We start from the raw sequence: 24,717 nt of genomic DNA, 5'->3' as shown, positions 1-24,717 counted from the left end.
GAGAGCGGTTCAATTGTTGTGAAGAAGGCTTCAGGACGCCCAAGAAAGTACAGCAAGCGCCAGGACCATCTCCTAAAGTTGATTCAACTGCGGAATCAATACAGAGCTTGCTCAGGAATGGCAGCAGGCAGGTGTGAGTGCATCTGCACGCACAGTGAGGCAAAGACTTTTGGAGGATGGCCTGGTGTCAAGAAGGGCAGCAAAGAAGCCACTTCTCTCCAGGAAAAACATCAGGGACAGACTGATATTCTGAAAAAGGTACAGGGATTGGACTGCTGAGGACTGGGGTAAAGTCATTTTCTCTGATGAATCCCCTTTCCGATTGTTTGGGGCATCCGGAAAAAGCTTGTCCGGAGAGGACAAGGTCAGTGTTACCATCAGTCCTGTGTCATGCCAACAGTAAAGCATCCTGAGACCATTCATGTGTGCTTCTCAGCCAAGGGAGTGGCCTCACTCACAATTTTGCCTAAGAACACAGCCATGAATAAAGAATGATACCAACACATCCTCCGAGAGCAACTTCTCCCAACCATCCAGGAACAGTTTGGTGACAAATAATGCCTTTTCCAGCATGATGGAGCACCTTGCCATAAGGCAAAAGTGATAACTAAGTGGCTCGGGGAACAAAACATCGATATTTTGGGTTCATGGCCAGGAAACTCCCCAGACCTTACTCCCATTGAGAACTTGTGGTCAATCCTCAAGAGGCGGGTGGACAAAAAAAAAAAAAAACATTCTGACAAACTCCAAGCATTGATTATGCAAGAATGGGTTGCCTTGAGTCAGGATGTGGCTCAGAAGTTAATTGACAGCATGCCAAGGCTGATTGCAGAGGTCTTGAAAAAGAAGGGTCAACACTGCAAATATTGACTCTTTGCATCAACTTCATGTAATTGTCAATAAAAGCCTTTGACACTTATGAAATGCTTGTAATTATACTTCAATATTCCATAGTAACATCTGACAAAAATATCTAAAGACACTGAAGCAGCAAACTTTGTGAAAATATATATTTGTGTCATTCTCAAAACTTTTGGCCTCGACTGTACAGTCAATAACACAAAATAAAATAAAAATAGAAAAATCTATGTACAGTGTGTGCAAATGTAGAAGAGTAGGGAGGTAGGCAATAAATAGGCTCTAGAGGCGAAAATAATTACAATTTAGCATTAATACTGGAGTGATAGATGTGCAGACGATGATGTGCAGGTAGAGATACTGGGGTGCAAAAGAGCAAGAGGGTAAGTAATAATATGGGGAAGAGGTAGTCGGGTGTGCTATTTACAGATGGGCTGTGTACAGGTACAGTGATCGGTAAGCTGCTCTGACAGCTGATGCTTAAAATTAGAGAGGGAGATATAAGACTCCAGCTTCAGAGATTTCTACAATTTGTTCCAGTCATTGGCAGCAGGGGGTGCTGAGATGTTGGTCAGGGTAGGGGTAGCCAGGTGGACAGCATGGCCAGCCGTGGAAAAATGCTTATTGAAATTATCAATATACTACCAGGTGTCAGAGTATGTGAACAGAGTGGAGCTGGATCGTGCCCAATTTGACTGGAGTGTGGAGCGAGTTTCCCAAAATTTGGAGCTTTGGCCTTCTAGTCCGCTCCAATTTCGCTCCAGTAGCGCTCACTTCACGAGCTCAGGGCTTGACCGCCCCAGCATGCATTTGTAGTCTACTTGTGTGCTGCTATAGCTCCTTGCTTTAGCTACTGTCATCAAGTATCCTAAATATTTTCATAAAGAAACTAATAAAACACACAGGTGATAAATCAAGGTGACTTACCAATATGAGGAGGACCAAGAGCAAGAGACGAAGTGTGGTGATGTAGTGTCCACAACTAAAGAATCATTGTGGAACTCGAAAAGACACATATCCCAAAGGCAGGATAGTGTACTTACTATGTCCACATGCTAACAGAAAGGAATGAGGTGGGTAGCTAGCTAAATGTGTCATTGTAGCAAAATATTTATGAACAAAAATCTGACCTCTATACAATAGGCCATCATAGATTTTGGCCCAATAGTCCTGGCATATTACCTCTTTCAAGGAGCTTTACATTTTGATCGGGTTATTTTACCTAAAATCTTTTGGACTTACCTACAGAAAAAAAAACTACGCATCCTGCCCAGCCTGGCAAGAGTAGTCCGAAGGGTGATTAGCATCCCCAGTGGCTCTGCAAGCTCAGAGAGGATATTCTCCACTGCTGGCCTGCTCTCCAGGCACCGTCACATGAGCCTGAAGCCACAGAATCTAGTCAAACTCGTGTTTCTAAAAATTAATTCAAAGACACTGTAGACTGAGCCTAATAAGGCATTCTTTGTTTAATTTGTATTTAATTTTAAGCAAGTCAGCCTATATGAACAATTTATAGACTATAATGATTTAATACAACGAAATGTTGTTTAAATGCTGAGTGCTTAATATCTCTGCTAGCCTAGTGTGTCACACTCACAAATGCTACAAAATACATTTCTTTGTAGACTAAAACCTTGAAATAATTTAAATAGTATAGCCTATTTAATTAGGCTACCTGTCTGGCTATTGACTTATTTAATGTTTATATGCTGTTTAGTACATTCATGTAGCCTATTTGAAATGATGAGCGCTTCTTAGTCACCTTTTCATTCAAATACTTTCAATACTTCAAAACCGAATGGTAGGTCCAGGTAGTTACAAAAATAGTGTGTTGGTTAGGGCTGTGGCGGTCATGAAGTTTCGTCAGACGGTAATAGTCAAGCAAATAACTGTCTCACGGTAATTGACCGTTAATTAACATAAACACATTTTGCATGTCCTGGCTTCTACACATGGATTACAAGCCACTGATGCAGACCTTTTGGAACATCTATATCTATAATAAATCCATGTAATATAGCCTACACCTTCACAATAAATCCATTATTTATATTAGACAGGTCTAAAGAAGCATGACATGTAGTCTATTTCAGAAGAACAGAATAGCATACTCTGAGTTGTCCCTATGTTAGGTCCTGATCTGGCTGTGCCAAATGGCAGTGGGCTACACTAGTTCATTTAGCAGACAAGATTTGCTTAGAATTCCGTGACATTATTTTACATTATTTGATAGTATGAAGAATACTAAAATGAATACAACTGAACAAAGCTGAATAAAATAGAAAGGATATTTTCTCCACAAACGATTTGAGGGAGTGCGCACATGCGGCTATTCTGTATTGAGCGGTTAACAAAGAAATAGGTACTCCTATATGCTTAATTTAGAGTTCTTAATTTGACTTTAGTTGTTCTACAAACATTAGGCTATATGCTTTGATTTTTAATATGTTGTACAGCTGCATGATGTGACTCTAATGATGATTTGAAAATAGCGGCTTGAAAGGCATGAGCTCTGCTTTGTTTTTTTGCGCAGGCTGTACACACTACATCAGTCTCTCATTCACAATTTGACAAGCATTTGATAATGCCTAGAATTTCACGGCACATCCCATTTGTGTGTCCGTAATGCACCCAAATTAATACAACCACTAGCATCCCAAAAACGTTTTTTATGCAATGTAACAGATTAGAACGTTTAGCTTAAAATGTTGATAAACTATTAAGCTATTTCTTCACATTATAAGCGCAGCAATGCGCACATGGCAGTAGGCTATAAGCGCAAATGTTCCATTAGCGGAAAACACCATTATCAAAAGTTACCGCAAATGCAATTATGCATGTAATGCTTTTATTATAAAGGTGCTTTTTTATGGTGAAAATTATCTTCCCCAAACTTGAAACTCACACGCAGTTAGGCTCTACACCCCTTGTAAAGCGGGTAATGTGCTTAATTTTAAGAAGTTATTTGGCCACTTTAGTTGTAATACAAACCGTATAAAAACATATAGGCCTATGGGCTAGGCTACATGAGATGTGCAACTATGATTAGAAAAAGTCACAAAATAAATACGTTGTTTCTTATGCTGGGCATAATTCACGTGATAATATATAATTCACAAGTGAGAGGATAATATTGTCAGCCATCAGACTATTCTTGATTTAATCTTGACTTTACATATATTATTTAGTATATGTGTGAAATTTGTTTTGATTTAGAATGGACCATTATCATGCACCTGTATCGAAACCGGGTCAGCGGGGAAAATACATGTCATCTATGCACTTAAATAGTGAATGGAGGATGCTTTTCCCCATGGTTTATTCTCATGCCAGCCATGTAGGCTATACTCCTGTTGTAAATATAAGCAATGTGCTTAATATTAGGAAAGTTGAGAAACAAATATAGTAGGCCTATCCTATAGAAAACTGAGCCTCCTATTTTTAGTAGAGGCCATCCCTCTGTTTTCTCACGCCTATTGAAACGTTGTGCAACATGAGCTCATGGGCTCTCATGAAGTGTTTGATTAGAGGGACAATAGAGTGCTGAGTACAATGCAGTCTACAAATCCGGTGTGTCAGCCCACAGTCTGAAATTGAGCAAACAGTGTAGAATTTAAGCAACCAGGAAATGACAGAGCAATTTCCACTAGATAATACAGCCACAAATTCAGAACAGCTTTCCCATTTTGACAACAGTTGCTGCTCCGGCGGTAGAAATCAATAGGTGAATATCACAGCCATTCACAACACTGGTGGGCAAGTAATACTGTGAAACACTGGTCAAAGGTTTGGACACACCTACTCATTCAAGGGTTTTTCTTTATTTTTACTATTTTCTATATTGTAGAATAATTGTAAAGACATCAAAACTATCTCTGAGTAGGTGTGTCCAAACTTTTGATTGGTACTGTATATTATGGACATTTTCAGAAATTACAATGCAAAAATTTAAAAAATCCTACGTGTAGCACCTTTAACATCTTAACATTAAGCCACAGCAGCCTTCAGAATCACAAGGTGCAGGCTCTTCTGTTCACTGAGTGTGAGATAGCTGGCCAGTTCCCTTCTCACATTGATGAGAAGGAGATTATCATTTTATAATAAATAAGTTATTTTTATTAACTTGCATGACATACCAGCAGTAACCTTCACACACTGAACACCATTTCCCATTTAAAGGAACTGCAGCGCTTGAGGGAGTAGGCCACAGGTGTGTGCAATTAGATCATTAGCAAAGCTTGCAAGCTGTCAGCTGACAATTAAAGGGACATCCCACTGGGCAAAAACTTGTTAAATCAACATTGTTTCAATGTAATTTCTCAATGTATTGTGATGTGGAATCTAAGGGGAAAATGTTGGATTTGAAAAAAGTCTAAACTATTGTTTTGAGGGTGAGATTTCCATCACATGATTATGTAATCATGGTAACTCAATTTCAACAGAGAAACCTTGTAGAAAAATATGTTGAATTTTTTACCTTTTAAACCAATGTCAGGTCTTCACCAGTATATCCACTATCAGGAAAAACAACAATAGGCTGGGCAGCACCACCTACTGGAGAATTGATCTATGGCAACCCTTTTGTCTCCCATCCAGGGTTTTAACGAAGCCCAGCCCTGCTTAGCTATAATATTGTCGCTAACTATTACCAATGTGCTATTATGAGAATGATTGTTAATAGATCTCCATATAAAAATGAAATAGATTCACTATCAAAGTCATTCCAAAGGGTAGGTTTAACAGAGCAAATGAAACATAACCATACTTTATCACTCATATACTATCAATGATGCTATATAGACCTATATAACAACAGCTATTGTTTTAATATAACCCATAATTCAACAAAATAGACAATAAAATAGACCTATGATTTCAAGCTCTAGTTGATTTGAAATTGTATGATATTTAGCAATGTTGAATTGTTTGGTTGTCAACGCAACCAAATATCAACATTTGAAGGAGACTCATCTTCTGCTTGGATAGTTCCATCTGTGCCATGAGCTTAGTCTGGCTTGAATTCCAGTTTGTCTAAAAATGTATAATTCATATGTTGGATTCACGTCTCTATCTCAACCAAAAATAAAAGTGAAAGAATAGGACTAAATCAAATAAAACATTATTTAAAGCACATTTAAAGTTAGATTTGATCTAGTCCTAATGTATAACTTCAATTTTTGGTTGAGATGGAAATATGAATCACCTTTGAAATACAATAAATAGCCTATTAACTTGTTGTCAAGTTAACAAATTATATGTTGAATTCACATCTCAAACAAAATAAAAGTTAAAGAATGGGATTAAGCCAGTGGCTCAGATGGAAATATCCAAGCAGTAGATACATCTCCTTTAAATATTGATATTTGGTTGCATTGTCAACCAAACACAATTCAGTATTACTTTTGTAATACGTAAGTAGCCTATCTTTCAAACTAATGTAACGTTCAACCTTAAAATAGCCACATTGAGGTTACTGTAACTATACATTTCTACTTATGTAATCATATAAAGGTGGTGGTTTAAATGGTTGAAAGAGCAGTGATAGACATTTGGATGACAACTAAACCGAAAATTAGACATTGTTTTTCCATTGGAATTTGGTTGTGCTTTTAGATGGTTGAAAGCATAGTGATAACACACTGGAAATTCAACTAACTTTTGGCTGTCTTTTTGAATGGGTGAATATAGGTTGTAATCATTAATCAACGTCTCAACCAAATATTATCCACGTTGAAATGACGTGGTGTGCTCAGCGGGATTCCACTCAATCTAACATTGAAACAAACAGGAAAAGGTTGAGCTGATTGGAAAAGATCAATTAACTGGATTTACATGTGATAATGAATTGACATTTTAGGATCCTAGCTATATAAACACACAATAAATACATTTATAGAAATGAGAGTGAAGGCTACTCCTTCACAGAGAATGTACCATAGCTCTAACAACAATTCCATGAAACAACTAACAGATGATTATCTACCACATTCTACACTGCTGACAAGTCGTGGTGTGTTGTTATTGTGGTTCTGCAACAAATATATAATACCAGTTGGAGAATCTAGACCAAAGAAATGGGTGTTCTCGTATGGGGAACTCTTGAAATGTAATATGGCCATGTTCTGTAGCTCCTATATTCACACACTCCTCTCCCAGCCCCGCCCAGTGAGGTGAATGAGATGAGTGTTATAAGGGCTGAGGTAAACAAATTGACTAAAGCCATTTAAAAAACGGTGTGTGTGTTCATAATAGCAGCCAGCTCAGCATTATGCTAAGTCTGTTTTTGAAATCATGCCCACTTACACACACCTTGGGGACCAAAGGTCGTCCTCCTCCTGCGGTGATTGGCCGTGTTGTTTAGTTAACACGCGACATGGCTGCTACACACCTGTCTGGAGCTCTGATATGGTCAGAGTAGCGTGTTTGCTGAATCTGATTACTGTGTGTGTGTTCATTTGATCCACTGTAGCCATGTGCCTTCAGAAAGTATTCATACCACTTGAATTACAGTACTCCACATTTTGTTGTCTTACTGCCTGAATTTAAGTGATAAATATTTGCACATTATTCTTTTGAAAATTCTTCAAGCTCTGTCAAGTTGGTTGTTGATCATTGCTTGTCTTTCCACAGCCATTTTCAAGTCTTTCCATACATTTTCAAGCGGATGTAAGTCAAAACTGTAACTAGGCCACTCAGGAACATTCAATGTCGTCTTGGTAAGCAACTCTAGTGTAGAATTGGCCTTGTGTAAGGTTATTGTCCTGCTGAAAGGTGAATTTGTCTCTGTTGGAAATCAGACTGAACCAGGTTTTTCTCTAGGATTTAGCCTGTGCTTAGCTCTATTCCATTTATTTTTATCCCTAGTCCTTGCCGATGACAAGCATACCCATAACATGATGCAGCCACCACCATGCTGGAAATATGAAGAGTGGTACTCAGTGATGTGTTGTGTTGATTTGCCCCAAGCATAACACTTTGTATTCAGGACATAAAGTTAAAATCTTTGCCACATTTTTATACATTTTACAGGATGCATGTTTTGGAATATTTTTATTCTGTACAGGCTTCCTTCTTTTCACTCTGTCATTGTAGTTACTCCACAATACTAACTTAAATGTTGTTAATCCATCATCAATTTTCTCCTATCACAGCCATTACACTCTGTAACTGAGTGGTTTTCTTCCTCTCCGGCAACTGAGTTAGGAAGGATGCCTGTATCTTTGGGTGTATTGATACACCATCCAAAGTGTAATTATTAACTTCACCATGCTCAAAGGGATATTCAATGTCTGCTTTTTTTATTTATTTTGACACGTCTACCAATAGGTGCCCTTCTTTGTGAGGCATTGGAAAACCTCCCTGGTCTTTGTGGTTGAATCTGTGTTTGAAATTCACTGCTCGACTGAGGGACCTTTACAGCTAATTGTATGTGTGGAGTACAGAGATGAGGAAGTCCTTCAAAAATCATGTTAAACACTATTATTGCACAGAGTGAGTCCATGCGACGCATTATGTGACTTGTTAAGCAAACTTTTACTTCTGAACTTATTTAGCCTTGTCATAACAAAGGGGTTGAATACTTATTGACTCAACCCATCAAAGGACATTTCCACAACAACAACTGGCCAAATTGTGCATTTATTTTACATGCACACACACACACACTCGCAAGCACTTACATACACACTTCCCTCTGGGGGAAAAACTGGTTGATTCAACGTTGTTCCACGTTATTTCAACAAAAAAATCTATGTGATGACATTGAATCAACGTGGAAAACTGATTGGATTTGCAAAGTCATCAAGGGATTTTCCTATTTTATTTTTTTAACTTTTAGCCTAAATCCAATGACATGGTGACATCTTTTGTTGATTTCACGTTAGTTGGTAACTCAACCAAATGTAATTCAAAACTAGATGTTGAAATGACGTCTGGGCCCAGTGGGTTTATTGTTGTGCTCTGTGAATAACCAAGCATAGTGAAGCGGATTGCATGTTGTTTGGATTAGTAAACGTGGAAGAAAGGTTTACGTTCCTCTGGGATTATATTTTTGAATGCTGATTTCTGTGCTGCCTTTTGCCTTTCAGATACAGCTTTTGCTTTGATTAAAGTATATTTACTGGAATAATGAGAGGCTAAAAGTCACCCAGCCCGGTTCTTACACTCCCTCCTCACTCCACTACTTTGCATGTCTCCAAGGATACACTGGAGTGGTTTTTAAGATGCATATTCTCTTCCTTGTTTTTTCTTAAGCACCTCTAGCATCTTAATCACAAGTGATGATTCTCTAACAGGTTAGAGCTCAACCGCTGGTCAAAAACACGTGTTTCCTAATAACATTTAAGGAGTAATTGAGGAGACTATGATGGAACGGAAGGATGTACTAACTGGAGGAAAGTTACTAAAAGTTGGCAAAAGTAATTAAGACATTATTTCATGCTCACTTCTTCCTAAACATGTTGAGGAAGCGTAGCTAGGTTCCCCAGAGCGAGAGCACATTAAAAGGAGAGACCGACAGCTTGGCTTCTTTCTTTCGTACAAACAAATTATTATAGATGTTTGTACAGTATAAACCTTTACACATACACCCCATCTCCACCCCCACCTCCCCCTTGCTCCTCATTCTCCTTCTGGGTCTGTTTCCATAATCACATGTAAATACAGTTATATAATATTTATGGACTCATTTAGAGCAGACGGAAAATTGATTACGCTACAGGAAGTAAGGATATTTCATCATGCCAGAAGTAAATTAAAGTATTTATAATGTAGTCAAGGTTGGCTTTAGCTTAGTCCCCGCTGATCCCAGGAAGGAAATTAATTTCCTTTAATGAAGTTGCATTAATAACAGTCAGATTGGAGAGAGAGGAGGAAAGGGAAGGAATCAATGGTTTCTCCTCAGCTTCACGTTGCTGTTGACATTGTGGCTGCATGAGTTCTATGGATCTATCTCATGGCACACTTGTATGACTTTATTTATTGTGGATGGACACCAGTAATTCATTTTTTGGGTACAAAGATTCTGAATGTATGACCAGATATTGCTACCAGGGTGATTTGTCTAAAGGAGTTGACACTCTACAAACAGAGCCTATAATAATATAAATACATTGGGCTATACAGTACAGCTTAGCCTTCCCAATTTAAGGAAGGAATTTCTGACATCATCAAAGCCTCTCCTCTCAGTTTTATAAATCATGTAAAGTACTGCTGACAGACTGCCTGTCTATTTTATAATACACAGGAAGAAAAAAACATATCCCTCTGGCTGTTTGATCAAAGTTACTCGTCTCTTTTCCTTATGATCCCAATCAACTAACAGGGATGTTCAGACGGTTTATGTGCTGCTCCAAAACCCTCTCCAGCTCTCCCTCGAAACATTGCTCTGGGACCCTCCCTCTACTCCGGGGGGGGTGATGGGGCAGAGATTTGGGGAGGAGAGGAGTCTGACGCCACTGGTGGCTGTTGAACTGGTCCTTCGAGCCGGATAGGAACAACTGACTTGTGTGATTAGGAAACAGTTATCCAGAATGTTTTATAATAGTGAATGTATTGTAATTTCCTACCAATGTCTTGCATTTTAATTGTTGCTCGCCTTAACACTGTTAACCCTTAACACTGTGTTCACTCTCTTCTACTGTGAGTTTTTCATAACACTATGTTTCCTCTGTCTTACAGGGTGAGTGTTCTCAGAGGTGCTACAATATCTTTGTCCTGGAGACTGTGTGTGTGGCCTGGTTCTCTCTGGAGTTCCTGCTGCGCTTCATCCAGACGCCGAGTAAGTGTGTGTTCCTGAAGACGCCCCTCAACATCATCGACGTGGTGGCCATCCTGCCATACTACATCACTGTGATCGTAGACTCTCTGTCTGAGGGAGGGGAGAAGCCCAGCGGCGGGAACAACTACCTGGAGAAGGTGGGCCTGGTGCTGCGGGTACTTCGGGCCCTGAGGATCTTCTATGTGATGCGTCTGGCGCGCCACTCCCTGGGGCTGCAGACCTTAGGCCTGACGGTCCGACGCTGCACCCGCGAGTTCGGCCTGCTCCTCCTGTTCCTGTGTGTTGCCATGGCACTGTTCTCCCCGCTGGTGTTCCTGGCAGAGAGCGAGATGGGCGCCAAGTATGACTTCACCAGCATCCCCGGCACCTACTGGTGGGCGGTGATCTCCATGACAACGGTGGGGTACGGGGACATGGTGCCGCGGAGCATCCCGGGTCAGGTGGTGGCGCTCAGCAGCATCCTCAGTGGGATCCTCCTCATGGCGTTCCCCGTCACCTCCATCTTCCACACGTTCTCTCGGTCCTACCTGGAGCTGAAGGAGGAGCAGAACAGAACGCTGAGACAGAAACCAGACTTCCATGACTCCAGCAAGTCTCAGAACAGCGAGGACTCGGCCGAGACGGACAGTTAACATGGCATCACTGAAGTCGCCACCTCTGCTTTACGCAGGAAGTCCATTGCCCTTGCGTCACAGAGGAGGGCCATGCAGACTCAAGACTGAGTGTGTGTGCAACATGAGAGCCTGGGGGTATGGAGTGCACTGTGGGAAACTCGTACTAAAGCTGGAGGATCTAAACAGGGATGGGCCATTTTTCTCAAGCTTAAGAAGAAAAGGAGCTCCAACATTTTGTGAGCCTCCATAGCTCTGTCCATCAGAGCGTGTTCAAGAGTTTCTAAGATTTTACAAGATAGCTGCAGAAGTCTTTCTGCTGACATTACTGGTGTAGAGCTGACCACAATATAAAAACACAAGTTATCTGTGGTCAAAGGACACTTCACCCAGGAGTATAGAAGCCCTACAACACAGGAGTATAGCCCTACAGCACAGCATGGGGAGAAAGCTTCTCTCTCACATATTCAGTATGAAAAAGCTATTATTTTAAGGGAAAAAACACCTAAAATATTATAATTTTGGTATATATTTAGGATAAGAAATATTGCAACAAGATATAAGTGTAATAACAAAGATTTGACTATAAACACATTTACAGATTTCAGAATGCTTAGTTTGCATCTATTTAGACTAAGGATCTGCATATTTTAATAAATGTAAGAAAACCATGACCTCGGCTGATGCAATGTAGGATTCTACACTTTATTAAATTAATTTCATCCCATGATTCTGTCTGGAGGTTTTCCTCCAATTTCACATCTCCTCTGAATAATAATGGCCTTGGCTCCAGACATGTTATATTAAATCTAATCAGGGGCCCAACTTTGGTTTTCGAAGTGGGGGGGACATAATTATTATAATTTTTTATCCAGTCGGATAAACACTCCAAAGAGCCTACCCGATCGCTCAGAGGTGTCTGCATGGTCATGAAGCACACCATTGCCTTGTTTTGTATCACATTCAAATGATAATATATCGGGGGACAAAAATGCAATTTCAGAATGTGGAGGGGACATGTCCCCCCTGTCCCCCGTCCCAGTGAAAGTTGCGCCCCTGCATCTAATAAGTATCGAAAGGATGACGAATAATTGTATGGCTTAGATCATGGAAACCCATGGGAATCAATATGGACTGAACAGACCGACTAAAGAGATTAGAAACAAATTAAAACAATCTTGATCAGATCTAGAGAATCACGTGTTAATTTAAGGTGTAATAAGGGCTATAAATAGACCTTTTTTGAGGAAGGGCACGGGCAAGGTTAGAACCTGTGACCTTCTGGTCCCTATCTCAGTGCCTAGTCCACTGTGCTAGTAGGGGTGGGCATCACCATTGTTATTTCCACATACATAAAGCTGTTAAAATCAGTAATTTGGAATGTCAGTAGATGAGAAATGTGATAGTTAAAGGGCAGCTGAACTCACTGATTCCACATGTTTTTCTGCTGCTCATTAAAAAAATATGATTTGCGTCTTGGGGGTGTGATTGGATGAGGGTGTGTTATGTTCGCTATATCGTACCCACAGTTATTGTTTTGTCCCTCTTGAGTCCCGGTAGAAACCTTTCGACCTCTGAATATGATAATTCAAGAAATCTGTCATTTGGACGTTTTTGCAGAGGTCTTTGTCACGCAATTTTACATCTAGCTAAGGTGTTTGGTGCATTACTTCAAGTAAAACAATGTGCATGAATACTAGTAGTGCACTGCAGACAGTATCGAGTCAGCTGCTGCTGCGCTCACTACTGATTTCTCACTACTGATGTCTACAACTTCATCAGCAAGCTGTCAAAATATCGTAAATAAAGCAAAGCTACATGCTGTTTATCAGTGCCCTAAATTACTTCTTAGCTAGCTAAGTTCCATCTCTGTGTTTGTCAATGTAGCTAGCTAGTAGCTAGCAGGCACATTTAGCAGGCAGGCCACATTGGCTCAATCAGCTTAACAGGTCACTGGCGAGTGGCAAAGTACTTTGGTGCCACTTAGTTTTTACAACTTGCTCACTACGTATTACCGGAGTAAGTCCGTCTGGCAGTGTTTCATAGCGAATCATGTCACGAAACAGTTCACGGCGTTACACGATGCTAGAGAAATGGGTTTTGAATTTTTTTAAGATTATCAAGTGACAGTTGGGATGGAAGTGCACATCGTCTCAATTCTCATTTTTCCCAAGTTTAATTAAAATAATACATTGACGATGTGCTGTCTTATGTAAACAAGACCGAGGCGCTGCGTAATGTGGACAGTTCTGTTTCACTGGCTGTAGGTTTTGCCATATGATTGAATAGAGCGTAACCAGCACAGCTGATTGATAGTTTGGGTTAGTGTTCCCACTCAGCCATATCTCCATGTTACAGCACTTGTTTATGGAAAAACAGACAGAAGACGAGGCGATGACCTGTGCTAATTAGCATGCTTTGAACAACTGTGCTAATTAGCTATCTAGCATGCTTTGAACACCTGTGCTAATTAGCTATCTAGCATGCTTTGAACACCTGTGCTAATTAGCTATCTAGCATGCTTTGAACACCTGTGTGTAAGCTTAACTCAGGAAATGGAGCTAAGAACATAACAGCTTCCCTATATCTCTCAAATATCCATTTTACTGACCAAAATTATGCTATTTACACTCAGTAGTACATCTTTACACTATAATCAATGTTTCTGAGTAATATCGATGTAACAGGCCATTTTCAACCAGATAAGTTACTTGAGTTCAGCTGCCCTTTAATATGTTGAGTAAATTTGGAAAATGAAAAGGTGCATTGGGATTCGAACTGGCGACCTTGTGTGTTTAATCAAAAGTGCATTTAAAGTTTGATTTTATTTAGTCCTCTTCAAAAATGTAGATTTTTTGTTGAGATGGAGACGGGAATACAATTTATTAATTTGTAGACAACCTGGAATTAAAGCCAGACTAAGTCAGTGGCACAGATGGAACTATCCAAGCAGAAGATACATCTCCTTCAAATGTTGATAAATAGCCAATTAACTTGTCAACAAATGATATGAATCAACATATCTCCAACTCAACCAAAAATAAATGGGATTAAGCCAGTTGCTCATGTGGAACTATCAAAGCAGTAGATACAGATGTAGGATCTTAATTTGAGCCAGTTTGCTACAGCAGGAAAATTATAATCCTGTAGCAACAGGAATGGATTTATGTGGATTACAATTAATGGAAATGTTTGTAAGGGTTTATACATTTTCCTAAGAGAAAATCAAAGCCTAGATTCAAAAATAAATCAGATCAAGCGTTAACTGACGATAGCAGACACCCGCATAGCAGATGCTTTGGTGGTGGAAATGCATTGGCGCTGTCAAATCGGTGAGCAGCTGTTCTTGCAATCATTGTGACAAGAATCGACGAGTTGTGCGTTCCGTGGTGCCGTTCTGCGCCACTTTTTGCAGCTTCGCCTGTTAGCTTGCACGATTCTCGCCATTCTCCTTCGACCTCTCATCAATGAGCTGTTTTCGCCCAAAGGACTGCAGCTGACTGGATGTTTTGTTTGTCGCACCATTCTCGGTAAACCCTAAACACTCTCGTGCGTGGAAAAGCCCAGGAGACTGACATTTTCTGAGATACTGGAACCAGTGCGCCTGGCACCGTCGATCATACCACGCTCAAAGTCGCTTAGGTCACTCATTTTGCCCATTCTAATGTTAAATCTAACAGTTACTGAATGCCTGTCTGCCTGCCTTATATAGCAAGCCATGGCCACGTGACTCACTGACTGTGGGAGCTAACCATTTTCGTGAACGGAGTGGCGCACCTAATTAAACTGTCCACTGAGTGTATTTATCCTGTCTTGAATGAAAAGGTCATTTTGCAATCTCCCAAAATAAATGCAATCTCTGACAAGAGACAGGCATTACAAACACTACACTTGTCCATTCAGTAGCGGGGCAAGACTCTGAAGATTACATACTGCGCAATGCTCTAGAAAGTGGCCCGAGGTCCCGACTTGGCTGACCATTCAAAACATGTTTCCCAATTTGAAATGTCTAAATGGAAATTACAAACTTCAGAAGCCTTTTTAAATCTCAAATACACTACAAGTTTTGAATGTCCTGCAACAAGGTGATCAAATTAAGATCCAACATCTGTAAATCATCACAGGTCTGTTGAGAGCTTCACAATTGTGGTAATAATCTGTGCAGAATCTCAAATGGCATTGATCACTTGCACCATGTACTTTTAATGTAATCTCAACTGCAATTTAATTTGGTTCTGCTATTAAATGAAGCACAGTGAATTCACATTAATATGCTGTATAAATAAACAAAATATCACATTGTATTCCCATTTGAACTTTGGTTGTGCTTTTAGATGGTTGAAAGCGCAGTGATAACACACAGTTGAATTTCTTTTTGAGTGGGTGACTATAGGTTCTAATCTTGTTGATCGGTTTAAACCAAATATGACCCAATTATCCACGTTGACCTGACCCAGTGGGTTCTGTACACTAATTGAAATCATCCTCCTCCCCTCAAAAAAAAGTTTATTTAATTTGCATGTTTACTAGAATTTATAATTAGGACTGCGCGGTACAATGCTGTGTTTATAACCAAGTGGGAAGGTGGTAATTACCGGTTGTTTAGTCGTAAATACGAGTTGGGTGCATCTACATTTGAATACCATCAAACATGGAGGTCATTAGAAGGCTTGTGATTGTGTTGCTCTTTTTTGCCCTTAAAGTATATCCAGAGATGTTCACTTTCTAAATCAAAAGGAAGATTAATACAATTCATTGTCTATCAACAATTAGTATTTTGTTCTTACCATAAACAACTGCTGAAGATGCCACCATGCTTGCCCTCTTTGTTGTAGACAAATGACGTCAGCAGTGCATTGGAGGGGCGTTCAAGCGGATTTTTCCCAGTCGTATGCTGGTATTTACGAAATTACAAGATGTGATCGCAGCATTAGTCCATTCGTCCTCTGATTAGATTGGACTAATGCTACGATCACATCTCGCAATTTAGTAAATACCAGGATACGACTGGGAAAAATGTTCCCTTGCACCGCTGACATCGTGTCTAAAAAAAAAGATGTTTTATTGTTTTAAAAGGGCAAGCATGGCGGCATCTTCAGCAGCACTTTTGTTCCTCCCAGTTTTCCAAAGGGGACACCTTATCCTATACAGTGCACTACTTATGACCAGGGCCCATAGGACTTTGCTCAAAGGTAGTGTACTACTACTGTATGTAGGTAATAGGGTGCCATTTGGAACTGACACCGAGTATAATTTCCCCTGGACTAGTTCTGCTGCGGCTGGCCGACACATTCCTGTTTGTTTAGAATACGCTTTACGTAAATCATTTTGACTAATGTTGGTATAGTGTGGTCAACACACTGCTTGTTGTGAAGACACAGCGAAGGTGCATTACCATGTATGTTGTTGATAGCCGTGGAGGCCACATGCCTCCACATGCCTGGAGCCCAAACATGGACCGTGGTCGGTGAGCCAGTAGTTCCTCTGACAGAAGATGCTAACCAGGTCTCCATTGTTGATGGAATAGTATTGTCAGGACAGTGCTAATAGACCTGCGTCAGAAATGGTACCCTATTCCCTGTATTGCACACTACTTTTCCCCAGGGCTCTAGTTCAAATGAGTGTACCATTTAGGGAATAGTGTCATTTCAGATACACCCTTCATGCAAACGTCACCAGCATAATACACGTTTTTTCATTGGTCTTTAAAATGACAGCGCCACAGAGCTTTCATGAATATTGGCTTTTTAACATTATTACCCCATATTGGCTAACGACAACAATTAACAGTATAAGACGGCCCATAGTGAGGTTGATTTACAGGTCATTCGGAAAGTATACAGACCCCTTGACTTTTTCCCCATTTTGTTACGTTACAGCCTTATTCTAAAATGGATTAAATAAATGTTTTTCCTCATCAATCTACACACAATATCCCATAATGACAAAGCAAAAACAGGCTTTATAAATGTTTGCAAATAACAAACAGAAATACCTTATTTACATAAGTATTCAGAACATTTGCTATGCAAAGTCGAAATTGAGCAGTTGCATCCTGTTTCATTGATCAATCTTATTATTATAATCATTTTTTTTACTTTTTTTCTCCCCAATTTTGTGGTATCCAATTAGTAGTTACAGTCTTGTCTCATCGCTGCAACTCCCATACGGGAGAGGCGAAGGACGAGAGCCGTGCGTCCTCCGAAACACAAAACAACAAAGCTGCACTGCTTCTTAAGGAATCGGGGGAGAAGGGCCTTGGTCAGGGAGATGACCAAGAACCTGATGGTCACTCTGACAGAGCTCCAGAATTCCTCTGTGGAGATGGGAGAACCTTCCAGAAGGAAAACCATCTCTGCAGCATTCCACCAATTAGGCCTTTATGGTAGAATGGCCAGACGGAAGCCACTCCTCAGTAAAAGGCACATGACTAGCCCGCATGGAGTTTGCCAAAAGGCACCTAAAAGACTCTCAGACCATGAGAAACAAGATTCTCTTGTCTTATGAAACCAAGATGGAACTATTTGGCCTGAATGCCAAGCGTCACATCTGGAGGAAACCTGGCACCATCCCTACGGTGACGCAATGTGGTGGCAGCATCATGCTATGGGGATGTTTTTCAGCGACAGTGACTGGGAGACTAGTCAGGATTGAAGGAAAGATAAATGGAGCAAAGTACAGAGAGATCCTTGATGAAGAGCGCTCAGGACCTCAGACTGGGGCGAAGGTTCACCTTCCAACTGGACAACGACCCTAAGCACACAGCCAAGACAATGCAGGAGTGGCTTCGGGACAAGTCTCAATGTCCTTGAGTGGCCAAAGCCCGGACTTGAAGCCTGATCGAACATCTCTGAAGAGACCTGAAAATAGCTGTATCGCGATGCTCCCCATCCGACTTGACAGAGCTTGAGAGGATTTGCAAAGAAGAGTGGGAGAAACTCCCCAAATACAGGTGTGCCAAGCTTGTAGCGTCATACCCAAGAAGACGCAAGGCTGTAATCGCTGCCAAAGGTGCTTCAACAAAGTACTGACTAAAGGGTCTGAATACTTATGTAAATTTGCTAACATTTCTAAAAAACAGTTTTGCTTTGTCATTATGGGGTATTGTGTGTAAATTGATGAGGGGAACAAAACAATGTAATACATTTTAGACTAAGGCTGTAACTTAACAAAATGTGGAAAAAGTCAAAGGGTCTGAATACTTTCCGCATGCACTGTAAATGTGTCTATTGATGAAGAACTGGCAATTCTATAGAAAGAACTGGCCATTCCATGGAAAAAATTTTTGGTAATGTACTGTGTACAAAAACAAAACGGACACATAACTTTGTAAAAAATAAATAAAGAATCAAATATAAAAATGCAAATTTTTTCATAACACAAAAGGGTTTGATAAACATACATTTTTGATAATCATACCAAAAACATATTTTTGGTACATAAACTGAGGCTTTGATTCAGTACAAGGTGCCTTCCAGAGCACTGCACTGTGCAGCCGACAATGCGTATTTAAAAGGGAATTTCCCCCGCGTTCGCAGGACAGCAGTCATGGTATGCACTGCGAATGTCGGCTTAAGTGTCAATTGCCTTTAAAAGGGTCATTGTCGGCTGTCCATTGCGCGGCACTATAACATGCCTTAGCGTGTAAACCTAGAGGAAGGTAGCTCTCCAGGAACAGGGTTGGAGTGAAAACCTACAGGACAGTAGCTCTCCAGGAACAGGGTTGGAGCAAAAACCTACAGGACGGTAGCTCTACAGGAACAGTGTTGGAGTGAAAACCTACAGGACAGTAGCTCTCCAGGAACAGTGCTGGAGTGAAAACCTACAGGACGGTAGCTCTACAGGAACACTGTTGGAGAGCCCTACTTTAGGGTGAGATGTGGTCCCTCCTCTCGGTGTCACTGAGCGGATAGGGAAGTAAAACACTAATAGTTACAGTAGAAGGGTGGTACAGCAGGAGGCCTCTCTATGCATGTTGTCTACTGTACAAACACAGCTTTGAAAACCCCCTTCTTAGATGAAGAAAACAGCATTGCTTATTATAATGGGTAAATGTAAAGTTTCATGGCAAGCTGGGTTCGCAGGATCTCTGCTCTACTCAGAGTTCGTTTTTAAAACGAGAAAAGCCTTGACAGAGTGTTGGTGATTATGGATGAAGCACAATAGACTGAGTCTCCCCAGCTACTCCTCTTCCACCCTCCCTCTCTCCTCTTTGTTTGTCACCCCAGGCTTCAACTGAAGACAAGGACGGAAGGTAAACGCTGACAAGGTTAGGACTGAGGCACAAACACAGTTATCTAACAGCATTCAGCCTTCAGAAGTGTTTACAATAACTGCCTACCACGACAACACTCCCACAACAACACTCCTTTCTGAAAGCAGAGGCATCCTTCATCTGCTCTTCTTAATACAACCTGCCTTTTGTCGTGTCGTGACATTTTGGAGTAGGGACCTCTGCTCTGAGTGCCAGGGCCGAACCTGACATGTCAGGACTTTCTATTACTGTGTAGACCACAGGAGTTTTCATAAATCAACAGATAGAACGCTAATCTGAATATAAACGCATTCATTAAAGGGTGAGGGAGATGGAGAGGCTGAGGGGGGAAGCCTAATCTAATTGGTGTCAAGGGAAGACCTGGGTAGGGTGTTGTATGGTTGCAGTGTACGTTTAAAATGAAAAACTAATTATTCCGACAAAACATTTCTAGGCGTTACAGGGAATGGATTTCTGCCCTAACCAAATACACTGATGCCATATTTCATCATGGTATGCAGTACTAGGCCTAATAAATGGATCCATAATAAATCAAATATGCATCCTATGAATATTATACTGATTGGGCCATAACCATACATTAATGTCTAGTATTGACTAGACTAATTGTTCAACATCAGTGCCCGACCTCACTAATGCTCTTGTGGCTGAATGGAAGCAAGTCCCCACAGCAATGTTCCAACATCTAGTGGAAAGACTTCCCAGAAGAGTGGACGCTGTTTTTCCCCCTTTTGTATCCCAAAGTGTAATGGATTTATACTATAGTTCAGTTGGGAGCTGTAATGCAACATTGGATGCCAGACGATGAAGAACACGAAGACCGTGTGAGTGACTCACTGTTGTGCAGCATGCACCAGGTGACCTAGTTACAGTATGGAATTCACAACTACATGTTTACCAGTTAGATATCTTATAACTATCAATTTAATTGTCTAAAAATGTGCTTTTGTTTTATAATTTACAAGCTAGTTAGCTATCTAGCTAAGTGGTTAGCAATTCTTCCAAAATCCAGCATTTGGTTGTTAACAGCAGAAGATCCCCTCCTGTTTTGTGTGTGCAGCAAACCGTGAGAAGCATTTTTGAGTTACAAGTATAGTTTAGGTCAGAAACTGTATAAAATGTTTGCAATGTGCTCGTTAGCATTCTCTATGGGATTTTACATGTACTTGTTAGCCTTCCAGGAAACGTCCAGTATTATATGGAGCTCCAATCCATCTTATACAGCGCAAGTGAACAGCAAACCTGGTTTCAAAAAACAAATAAAGCAACACCTCGCGGCACATCTCTCCCCCATGTGCCCTACTGGTTGTGTGTATGTATTGACATGTATGTGTAACTGATAGATGCACACACACACACACATTTAAAAACATTAACATGTAGTGAATGTAAATTGGAGTCTTTTTCGTTATGTGTCGGACCCAAGTAAGACTAGCTGTCTCCATTGGCGTCGGCTAATGGGGATCCTTTAAATCAAATCATTGCTAACCTTCGGATTTAAGTGGGGTTTGAAAACAGCTCCCCTTGTGTTCAGTGCTAGTATTACAGAATATCCCTGTACGGCACAAGGTCGGTATGAAGGTATGACAATCTGGATACCGCCCACGCCCTGTATTGACTACACTGCCAATACTTCTAATATGGTACCACTCTCCCAATGTAATTTGTCTGACCCTTTATCAATGTTATTGGCAAGGTAACATGTTCAATGATTCATACAAGTGAAATGAATTGATGAAGATTTGATGCATTGAGGCCACAATGGTGGCTTCAAAGTAAGAAGACTATTGCCTAGCAGAAGCCACTCAGCAGATATTCAGAAGGGTTTGGAGGTAATTATCTTCAGGCTCATTACAGGGTACAGGTTCACCCCTCAACCCAAACACAGCCCCCATCGCAGGCTGTCTAATAGCTAGCACCTACAGGATGAGGGGAGGAGGAGTGGGACCTGTCAAATCTTCTACATTATTCATGTCGCCATCTTCACCTCCCTCCACCTAGCTCCCATTTAGCCCTTTCAGTTGTAACAAACTTTTTAATAACTTTACCCTGCATCTACTCATACGCTCTCCCTCCCTGCCTCTCCTTGCATCCGTCTCTCCCTCCATCTTCCCCCTCCATCCTCCTCCTCTCCCTCCAAGGTACAAAGCTTGTTAGTCCTGGGGAAGAGGAGCAACATCTCTGTATTTTCTCTCAGAGTGCTGACATTCAGTTTGGGCCAGCCCAGTGTGTAATGATGTGAAAGCAGGTTTGAGGGGTTTTATCAGTCCTCCTGCTGACTGTCTACGTCCCAAAGGGCACCCTATGTAGTGCACTACTTTTGAACAAAGCCCATCTATATAGGGAATAGGGTGCCATTTGGGACACGCACAGAGAGAATGCTGGGAGGTCGGGGACGGAGTCAGAACATGCCTGGGAGATGATTCTAGAAGTCCCCAGCCACTTAAAAATAAGCCTGTATGTATTGGATGTGGTGGAGGATGAAAGATGCTCTGCATTTCATCAGGTAATCAGCAGGTCCAAAGCCAAGGGGGGGGTATGTTTCTGCTTAGACAAGTTGTCGTAGACTAGTCTGACAAGGTAGTGATGTAGTGTTGTTGAATGCAGACAGAGACTTGTATACTGAATTGATTTAATGGTCAAACAACAGTCAGACGGCAGGCTAAATAAGGAAGTCTCTCAGAGTGCCATCTGTCCTTGTGAAACAGCTTATACAGAGAGGACTTATAAGGGCAGTCAGTCAGTAGGTGGTCTGCAGAACCTGTCCCTCCATGTTTCATTACCTTTATCTCAGGCCAGGGGCCCAGACACCAGCACCCCAGTCTCCACCGCCTCGCTCCCCCCACCCCAGTCTCCACCGCCTCGCTCCCCCCACCCCAGTCTCCCCCGCCTCGCTCCCCCACACCCCAGTCTCCACCGCCTCGCTCCCCCACACCCCAGTCTCCCCCGCCTCGCTCCCCCACACCCCAGTCTCCCCCGCCTCGCTCCCCCACACCCCAGTCTCCCCCGCCTCGCTCCCCCACACCCCAGTCTCCCCGCCTCGCTCCCCCACACCCCAGTCTCCACCGCCTCGCTCCCCCACACCCCAGTCTCCACCGCCTCGCTCCCCCACACCCCAGTCTCCACCGCCTCGCTCCCCCACACCCCAGTCTGGACCAGTCTTTCAACATACCAAAACACACTCTGTTCTACTCATAGACATTAACATCATCAGTTCGACTTCTCCCGTCGGTTTGTGTTCATTGCTGCCCTGCTACACACAGACACATGCACACCCACACACCGCTGGAGACTGGCGTTACGCCAGCACACCTAGAACTAAGTGCCATCAATTCTACACACAGAGAGGCTGAGAGGTGCAGCCATACACACACTACATACATCTGTCTCCAAAACCACTGGTCAAACCAACCCCACGCTAAATCCCCACACCAGGAAATATTCACAACATAATACCTCTCATCTAAAGTGACCACAGGGGATACATGCAGCAGGATTATCATTATGAGTTTCGTAATTTACTGTGGAACAGAGTTTCATCTTCAAACAGCCCTGTAGTTAAGCCTCAAATTCATTCATTGTCTTAGACCATGGAGCTTGTTTTGACCTTGGAGCTTAGTTTGACAATGGAGCTTCAGAACAAACATTTCCTCCTCGAGGTCGTTCAGCTAATCAGAACTCTTGTTCATCCCCTTAAAACAAATACAGGACGGAGTGCAGAGGTAAAGTAACCTAGCAACAGCCTACCATAAACCCCGGCCCATAAACTGGCTGAACAGGTACAAAACAGTGGGAGAGAGAGCAGGCAGAGAGAGAGAGAGAGAGAGAGAGAGAGAGAGAGAGAGAGAGAGAGAGAGAGGAGAGAGAGAGAGAGAGAGAGAGAGAGAGAGAGAGAGAGAGAGAGAGAGAGAGAGAGAGAGAGAGAGCAGGACAGAACATGGCAGAGAGAGAGAGAGAGAGGGAGCAGGACAGAACATGCAGAGAGAGAGAGAGAGAGAGAGAGAGAGAGAGGGAGCAGGACAGAACATGCAGAGAGCGAGAGAGAGAGAGGGAGCAGGACAGGCAGAGAGAGAGAGAGAGAGAGAGGGAGCAGGACAGGCAGAGAGAGAGCGAGAGAGAGAGAGAGAGAGGGAGCAGGACAGGCAGAGAGAGAGAGAGAGAGAGAGAGAGGGAGCAGGACAGAACAGGCAGAGAGAGAGAGAGAGAGAGAGAGAGAGAGAGAGAGAGAGAGAGAGAGAGAGAGAGAGAGAGAGAGAGAGAGAGAGCAGAGAGAGAGAGGAGAGACAGCAGAGAGAGGGAGCAAGGCAGAGAGAGAGAGAGAGAGGGAGCAGGACAGAACAGGCAGAGAGAGAGAGGGAGCAGGACAGAACAGGCAGAGAGAGAGAGGGAGCAGGACAGAACAGGAAGAGCCACTGCTGAGCAGATAACGTCACACTGAGATCTGCTCTTCACGGAGTCTGTTTGTACTGGGGACAGGACACGGAGCCAGGCACAGACACGGAGCCAGGCACAGACACGGAGCCAGGCACAGACACGAAGCCAGGCACAGACACGGAGCCAGGCACAGACTCGGAGCCAGGCACAGACACGGAGCCAGGCACAGACACGGAGCCAGGCACAGACACGGAGCCAGGCACAGACACAGAGCCAGGCACAGACACAGAGCCAGGCAGAGACACAGAGCCAGGCACAGACACAGAGCCAGGCACAGACACAGGCCAGGCACAGACACAGAGCCAGGCACAGACACAGAGCCAGGCACAGACACAGAGCCAGGCACAGACACAGAGCCAGGCACAGACACAGAGCCAGGCACAGGTGTGTGCACACACAGCATAAATGGGGTTGACTTGACAGCCTTTAAGTAAATACATGATTTGAAGCTGTACTGTAGCTATAGAAATGGAGGACTATATTTACATCAAGTTTGAACTTCATTTCCCATCAAATCATGACAAGACAGATCAGCATTCACTTCCTGTAGATCAGCCTCCCCTATCATCTCTTCCCCCAGCCAACATCCACCATTATAGCAGCCATGTTGGGTCACCCATGGCCCCCAGTCGCCCTCCTCTTTGTGTTGTAGTAATGATCTGTTTGGTATCTGTCTGCTAGAGGGGTCTTGCGCCTGGCTCTGACAGGTAGTGATGGAAAAGCAGATGCATGCCTATAGCATCATTAGCATCAGTTGTCAC

The 24,717-nt window shown here is 42.2% G+C and overlaps 1 protein-coding gene across 2 annotated transcripts in view; it reads left to right on the top strand.

The window, feature by feature from the left end:
- LOC106588589 (potassium voltage-gated channel subfamily G member 2) overlaps positions 1-15,551 on the top strand; it is a 39,148-nt gene extending 23,597 nt beyond the window's left edge. For both annotated transcript variants that reach the window (XM_014177741.2, XM_014177739.2), the window contains one exon: positions 10,537-15,551. In XM_014177741.2, coding sequence (XP_014033216.1) covers positions 10,537-11,268 — 732 coding nt within the window. In that variant the 3' untranslated portion in view covers positions 11,269-15,551. The remainder of the gene's footprint in view (positions 1-10,536) is intronic.
- The last annotated feature ends 9,166 nt before the right edge of the window (positions 15,552-24,717 follow it).

This window comes from Salmo salar, chromosome ssa27 (genome assembly GCF_905237065.1).
Source record: "Salmo salar chromosome ssa27, Ssal_v3.1, whole genome shotgun sequence".
In the NCBI taxonomy this organism is placed as follows: Eukaryota; Metazoa; Chordata; class Actinopteri; order Salmoniformes; family Salmonidae; genus Salmo; species Salmo salar.
The sequence above is the reverse complement of the archived record's forward strand: the minus strand, read 5'-3'. Positions and strand labels throughout refer to the sequence as shown.